At 46.1% G+C, this 7,656-nt stretch overlaps 1 protein-coding gene across 1 annotated transcript; it reads right to left on the bottom strand.

The window, feature by feature from the left end:
- Positions 1-1,578: 1,578 nt before the first annotated feature.
- LOC143707156 (uncharacterized) lies at positions 1,579-4,193 on the bottom strand. Its single transcript, XM_077199907.1, has 2 exons — positions 4,111-4,193; positions 1,579-3,772 (listed from the first exon to the last, which is right to left on the bottom strand). Exons 1-2 carry the CDS (start codon positions 4,191-4,193, stop codon positions 1,579-1,581), a joined length of 2,277 nt encoding a protein of 758 aa, XP_077056022.1.
- Positions 4,194-7,656: the final 3,463 nt, after the last annotated feature.

The raw sequence follows: 7,656 nt of genomic DNA, 5'->3' as shown, positions 1-7,656 counted from the left end.
GGAATGCCCCGTCTCTACAAAGCAAGTACACTTGAACTAGTGACAAAGTATTAGCCGTCGCCAATCTGACGCAGAATTGCGGGAGCATACGAATCCGATAATCTCCTTGGGAGAACAAACTCAAGAGTCAATCAGAGTAAAATCAAACGTTTACAATTTATTTACCAGGTAATGAAGCAATAATTCAAAATCCAATTCATGAGAATAAAATCATCAGTTGATCATATCATAACAGAAATCAAGGAATTTGTAGAAAGTATTACCTGGCAATCAGAATTACACACAGCGATTGTGTGGGCAGTCAACCTACAGACTCCCCGAACCTTTTGCCCATTTTCCTTATAAACCCAGATAATTCAATTTGCTTACCAAATGGTAGTGTCTGCCATTATAATTAGATTTCGTCCCCTAGTGAGGGGCTCACAACTGTGAGATCAGAATGGAGGATCTGGGGGAGGGAACACCATAGAGAGATACACTACTTCTCATATTTTGTAACTTCTTTTAGCTTTCCATTATGGCTGGGAGAATGAGACCATTTTACCAGGCGCACTGAAATACTTTAAATGATACCAAACATGCATAGTTACTTATTTTGTACACATTTAACATTTCATGGGTTTTCAGTGAGTTTCAGGTGAGCAGGAGAAGGGGGAGATTGTTCAAGTGAGGTGTGAGGTGTGAGTTGCACTGTGTGCTGCGTCTCGGATGCTGCTGTTATATCATTATGCAAGGGAGGGTTCAAATGTTAATTCTCAGGAGCCTTTTGTTTCCACCAGGGGTGGCCCAGACTTTTCGGCACCCGCCTTACAGTTCCCCCATTTGGCACCGTGGGCCACTCATACCCCTTTTCCACCAAAAAAGAACTGGTTCGGAACTGGTGCTGGTTCAAAGTTAGTTCGGAGTTGGTTCAACTTGCGAACCTTCTCAGAACCGGTTTGTTTTCCCACTGACTAGAGCGCCCAGCGAACGACGTCGTTACGTCACTGTGTACGTCGCCATACAGAAACGCTAGCAAGTACATTATTTTGGGATTATCTCTAACTTGTGTACCATGAAGGCTTTAAAAACAATTGAAATAAGTAAGTCTTTTAATCTTTTCCTTTGATATGTAATCATTTCTGATTAGTTATGTACCTCTGTCTTGTGTCTTTTTTTCTTTCCGTTTATTTGTTCTATATTTTGACTGTTTTCTTTGCTTACATAATGTTTTCAATAAAAAAATAAAATTTAAAAAAAGCTAAAAACGCTTGCGCCAACTTCAAGCATAATAATTACAATGGTGGACTACATCGTGTTTCTGCAAATGTTTCTCCTGGCTTTGCGGTCATAAAATATGTTTTGGACACATCTAAACCCGCCTCCAGCCCGCCGTAAGCATGACACGGTGGTAAAAGAACGGTTCTCTGGTTCTAGTCCAGCAAAGAGTTGGTGCCGCTTTGGAACCAGTTTTCCTGGCCGAGAACCGTTTCTTTGGCTGTCGAAACACAAAGAACCGGTTCGCGAGTAGGCACCGGCTCCGAACCGGCTCTCAAAATGCTTTGGTGGAAAAGGGGTATCATAGGGTTTCCTGTGGTGTCACTTCAGTCTTTGTAAGGTGGGCAGCTGTAGGGGGCTGAGAGTTAAGATCGTGTTGGTGGATGCTTTTACTGATCTGATGAGGTGTCTGAAGTAACAACATTGGAGTAGTGTGAAGGAGAATATGAGTGCGCTTCCAACCGCACAACCTCGAAGTACCCAGTCCCACCAGGTGTATGCCGTCTGTGCCGATCGAGTAGATGAGCTAGACAGGATCTGTGCAGTCTTTCGCGCCAAGTTTGTCTCTACTTGCGCTTGAGAGAGGTGGTACTCTGTTTGGAGGATGACGTTCTGTACCAAGTCCATTGTGTCGACCAAAGCTTGTGTTCCGTGTTCATAAAAGGTGTCGTCCCACCATGGGGAGACCTCGGCGTCCTTTGGCATCCTTCCGAGGATGTCGATTTGACCCATAGAAAAATCCTCTGTCACTTCCAAGCAAAAGGAGTGATTAGCAGGACAGGTCAGTCCTCCATATGTGAACGAATTCATCTCACTGATGACGCACCACTGTGTATGAGACACTTGAACAGCATTTGAATGGCCATGCAAAGATTCAACATTTATGAGTTTGCTATCATTGGAAGAGAAAGGCTGCAATGTGTTACATGTACAAACAACGTAATTGTGAGTTTCATGACAACAAGTGTGGCTGGTAAATAAGGTCTCAGTACCCTTCAAAGTCATATATCCAGTGAGGTGATCCCATTTAATTACCTGATCTTTAACTACCACGCCAATGGACCGAATAGTAGTGGAATTTGGATAAACTTGATCTGGGTGGATTAAAGGAAAAGTGGCAAAAAACCCAATACAACCAATACATTCGTTTCCTGTATACATCATAACTGTGGATAACAGTTCTGAATACTTAATATTTTTCATTTTTTCTGAAGAGAACCATCTATGCAAGTCTAAAACCTCAATTAAATCATTCAAAACATGTCTAGGGGTCTTGTGAAGACGAAGGTCTAAAATTTCCTGTCTTGTTGCAGTGAACAAATCTTGTGCATATGATCTGCAGGCTAAGTCACGTTCGATGGTACGGGTCTGATTGAACAATGTGTGGCTGATCGTTAGAAGCGCCTGCGCCTCGGAACGAACTGCTTTGATAATGTTATCATTGCTATTGGTGATGTGTTGAAAACCAGTGGCCATCTGATCTGTCAACCATGTGGAGAATTGGGATTGTTTGCTTATTTTATAGGTGTTGGCTGCTGAATTAATTGATCCAAACAAGCCGGCTATACTGCTGAGTAGGTCTCGCTTTGAGCGAGTAGGTGGAATTTGGACAGCAAGTCTGTCTTTGTAATCAGAAATTAAATCATCGATTCGTGACTGTAGCCATTCATATGACTCATCATTAATATTACAATGTTTTGTGTAGGCAGAGAATATGTTGGAAATGTTGTATGTTACATGTGTCATTATCAAATTTACATCATGTAATAAAGTCTTGTTGATGTTTCCTCTAATCAGTCCACCAGGTGGAATTGAGTGCAATTCCGGACACTTTTTGGGTTTAGTGTATCCACAGGTGGTCAAATTAAAACAATAAGTAATAGTCCATGTACAGTTGTGGGGATTGGTGAAATTGTCTATGCTATGTAAACATTTTCCGACACAATATGTTCCTTCCTTCCGGTTGGTCCACACAAAAGTTTTTGGTTTTGGCTCGTTAGGTGTGTACGATGTGAGATTATACATTAATTCTGTGAATCTTATATGGGTGTCATTATGTGTTTCAGTATGTGTGCACCTATATGTTGCAGGTTCCAAATTTTTTACATAATAGCACAATTTTGGATCTATGCCATTGTTGTTGTTTTCGTGTAGAGTGTGCATGTTGCCTATTGTGTCGCCTGTATCTATCTTAAGTTGATACCAGGCAGTGAGATTGTGCATGAATTTTGGTGCTTGAGTGTATCCCGAAATGTTTTCTGAAGGTGGGTGGGTGCTACCTGAACTACAGCAAATTTGTTGTGTGCAATTTGGATCCGGTACTATACCGGGAGGCCATGTAGCTGTCTCTTTAGGTGCGACTGTGATTTTTGGTGTGGATGGCCCCTGGGAGAATTTCCACACCCACCTCCCACATTTCAGGTTGTGTGTGAGTGAAACCCTTTGGCCCAGTCTGATGCACGTGGGCCCGGACACTTTCCTTTCATCCGGCCTCCATGGGATCGCTGCAGTCGACCTGGAAGGCAGGAAGAGAAGACAGTGACAGTTAGTTATTTATTCTGCGAACTTTTAAATGATTTGCACTGAGACATGTGATACCATCGCAGTTTCCCTTTTACGGTTGTGGCCACACAGCTGTTGCATACAGCTTTTATTTCATATGGCCCATGCCATCGGGGTGTGAATGCACCTTGCTTCACAAAAACGCGTATCATTACCATGTCTCCTTCTGAGAATTTTACCTCAGAGTTTGGGTTGAATTGTGTATCATTTATTAAGTCTGATTGCTGTTGTTTCAGAGCAGCATGTGCATGTAGCACTTCCAGTCTGTCTCGTAATTGCTTTAATACAGACTGTTGAGTTGCAATCACGAGAGGCCCCAGGTCTGCTGGGGTAATTTCTGGGTCGACGGGCAGCTTCATGACTCTCCCAGTCATGAGTTCAAATGGACTGATACCTGTGGCTTTTGAAGGAGTTGCCCGCAATACTGTTAGGACCGTGGGTAGGGCATCAATCCATTGGTTTTTGTGTTGTGCAACCTGTTTCGAGATGCTTTCTTTTATGGTGCGATTAACGCGTTCCACCATCCCGGAGCTCTGCGGCCTGTATGAAACGTGAAATCTTTGTTTGATGTTTAGCATCTGGCATATATGTTTCATTATCTGACCTGTGAAGTGTGTGCCCTGATCAGATTCAATTTGGATTGGTGCTCCCCAGAGTGGGAGGATTTGGTTCGCTATCACACGTGCCACTGTGTTTGCATTGTTATTGCGAGTAGGAATCGCTTCGACCCATTTGGAGAATTTGTCAATTATCACAAGGCAATAACGATATCCCCCTTTGGCACTGGGTAGTGGACCTATAAAATCCAATTGGAGCGACTCCCAAGGTCCTTTGGGTGGCTCTTGTCTGCACAGTTTTGTACTGGTAGGCCAGTCCTACCTTGATTAATGGTAGCACATACGATGCATGTGTCACACCATCTTTGAATGTCTGATGCCATCTGTGGCCACCAAAAGTTCTTTTGTATAAGCTGTTGTGTTTTGGGGGCTGATACATGTGCATAATCATGGTACAACTTTATCACTGGTTTCTGCAGGGCTTCTGGGACGATGTATTTGTCGTCTCTTAAAATCATGCCTTCAGTGACCTTGACTAATTGGTCCTGCTGCAGGTGCGGTGTCAGCTCCCCATCAGAACTCCACAGTTCTTGTTGGTACTGTTTCAAGTCAATAGGAACAGTCTGAATCGCACTCACAGCAGGAACAATCAGTCTGTCAGGCTTCCATTCATCTCCCTTTTGTGCTGCTAATTTAGCTAATTGATCTGCGATGTTGTTGTTTTGTTCGTTTTCATTTGGATTTTTGTTAATGTGTGCGCGCACTTTGACGACGGAGAGTGTGGAATCACGTTTTTAATCTCCTGCCAAATCGAAGTTATGATGTTAAAATGTTTTATCGGCGTTCCGGCAGATGTGAGGAATTTTCTCAACTGCCACTGTGCCATAAAATCATGGACTGCACCAAAAGCGTATCGACTATCAGTGTATACACACAGCGGCTCGTGATGTGATCTGATTGCTTCGAGTAATGCAATAAGTTCAGCTTCTTGCGCAGATGTGTTTTCGGATAGTTTGATTAGCAATTGGTTAGTGCCGGAATTGGGAGAGTGAGGAGTCCACACCGCACATCCTGTGTGGAATTTGCCATCATGCCAATATCGGGAACCATCAATGTACACCAGTGTCTGATTTGGAAGTTCTTGATCATGAACTGGGCTCTGTGCTTCCGTTTGGTTTGGCATGTGTGTGGGTGGCCCTCTACATCTCCCAATAAATGAGGTAATATTCGGTCGTTAACAGTTGTGATGTCACGTGCCTGTATGTCTGCTAGCCATCTTGCTAACCTTTGCGACGACACACCTTTTATTCGGCCTTGCAACAGCATTTGTACTGGCGTGTGCACTGTATGCACAAGGATAGGTTGAAAACCTACAACCGGTTCAGTTGTTGTCAACATCCAGTGAACCGCCAGCACGTGCTGAGTGCATGGGTCGAAACCCTGTTCGACCGTGGATTTCTTTCGGCTGTAATAGGCGATCGGACACAATTTTCCCCCATGGTCTTGAGCTAAAACGTCCCGGGTTATGTATGTAACCCTAGTTCCCCGAAGGGACGGACGCTGCGTGTAATCGCAGTGGGAACGCCCCCCAGCGTAGCGCGTCTGAAGCATGAATGAAATCAGTCAATGGAGCGTCACAGCGGGTGACGTCACCGACCAGGAAGCTATAAATATCCCCTGAATACACAAGCCACCAGCTTCTAATGTTACTGAAGCAAGCGATCCAAGGGGATGCCGAGAGTATGGCAGGACACGCAGCGTCCGTCCCTTCGGGGAACTAGGGTTACATACGTAACCCGGGACGTTCCCCTTCAGGGACTACCGCTGCGTGTAATCGCAGTGGGAACGCAATACCCACATCCCCATACGACCAAATCCCCGTCGTGTGTCATAAGGAGACACAAGCCGACGAGAGAACCTGAGCCCCGGGAGTGGAGCTAAGGTCAAGGGAATAAAATCTGACGAAAGTGTGCGGTGAGGACCAGCCTGCCGCATCACAAACGTCCTGAAGAGAAGCTCCTGAAAGAAGAGCTGTAGAAGCAGCCATACTCCGGGTGGAATGAGCCCTTACAGCCAAAGGTGAAGGCTGATGGGCCGAACCGTAAGCAAGCGAGATGGCCTCGACCACCCACTTGCTCATCCTTTGCTTAGATGCTGGACACCCCTTCTTAGGTGACCCAAAACAGACAAACAATTGTTCTGATTTCCTCCACAGGGCAGCTCTGTGGACATACGCATCTAAAGCCCTAACAGGACACAGCAAATTAAGTTTCTCCTGGTCTGACGTCAAAAAAGGCGGAGGACAGAAAGCCTGCAGAACTATAGATCTAACCGAAGTGGTTGGTACCTTAGGAACATACCCTGGTCTCGGACAGAGAAAAGCTTTTACCATACCAGGAGCAAATTCCAGGCACGAGGGAGCCACCGAAAGTGCTTGAATATCTCCAATTCTTTTTAGAGACGAGATAGCAAGAAGAAGGATAGTCTTTAGTGTAAGGAACTTTTCCGAAACTTCCTCGATGGGCTCGAAAGGAGCTAGGGAGAGACCTTCCAAGACGATGGCCAGATCCCAAGCTGGTACCCTCGTGCGGACTGCAGGCCTAGGCCTCAAGGCGCCACGAAGGAAGCGAGATACAAGTGGGTGTCTCCCGAGAGAACCTCCACTCGAAGGGTCGTGGTAAGCAGCTAAGGCCGCCACATACACCTTCAGTGTGGAGTGAGATAACCCTGTGGAGAGCCGGTCCTGCAGGAAATCCAGCACTGTACCAACCGGGCAGTTAACTGGGTCCTGCTGGCGCTCTCCACACCAAGAGGTGAAAAGTTTCCACCTCGCGGCATATAACTTCCTTGTGGCGGGAGCTCTGGATTGGAGGATGGTCTCAACGACCTCAGTCGAGAGACCAGAATCTATGAGCTGGGCCCCCTCAGAGGCCAAGCCCACAGCCTCCATAGTTCTGGGCGGGGGTGAAAGATCGACCCACTCGCCTGAGAGAGTAGATCTCTCCTGATCGGTATCTCTAGGGGAGAGCCGTCGAGGAGAGACACTAGGTCCGCAAACCATACTCGGGCCGGCCAGAACGGGGCTATTAGCAGAAGACTGAGCCCGTCCCGGCGAACCCTCTCCAGAACTCCCGGGAGCAGAGCGATCGGGGGAAAAGCGTACAGACGTGACCTCGGCCACGGATGTACCATCGCGTCCAACCCCAGTGGGGCTGGCAGGCTGAGAGAGAACCACAGTGGACAATGTGATGTCTCTCTGGAAGCAAATAGATCTACCTCG

The sequence above is a fragment of the Siphateles boraxobius genome, unplaced genomic scaffold, assembly GCF_051911475.1.
Source record: "Siphateles boraxobius isolate OS27281-9 unplaced genomic scaffold, OSU_SipBor_1 41, whole genome shotgun sequence".
Lineage (NCBI taxonomy): Eukaryota > Metazoa > Chordata > Actinopteri > Cypriniformes > Leuciscidae > Siphateles > Siphateles boraxobius.
The sequence above is the reverse complement of the archived record's forward strand: the minus strand, read 5'-3'. Positions and strand labels throughout refer to the sequence as shown.

Excerpts from the sequence above, each read along its gene's own strand:
- LOC143707156 (XM_077199907.1), bottom strand. The coding sequence starts at position 4,193 with ATGACTGGGAGAGTCATGAAGCTGCCCGTCGACCCAGAAATTACCCCA. Across the intron at positions 3,773-4,110 it reads CTCGTGATTGCAACTCAACA|GTCGACTGCAGCGATCCCAT; the intron begins GTCTGTATTAAA and ends CCTGCCTTCCAG.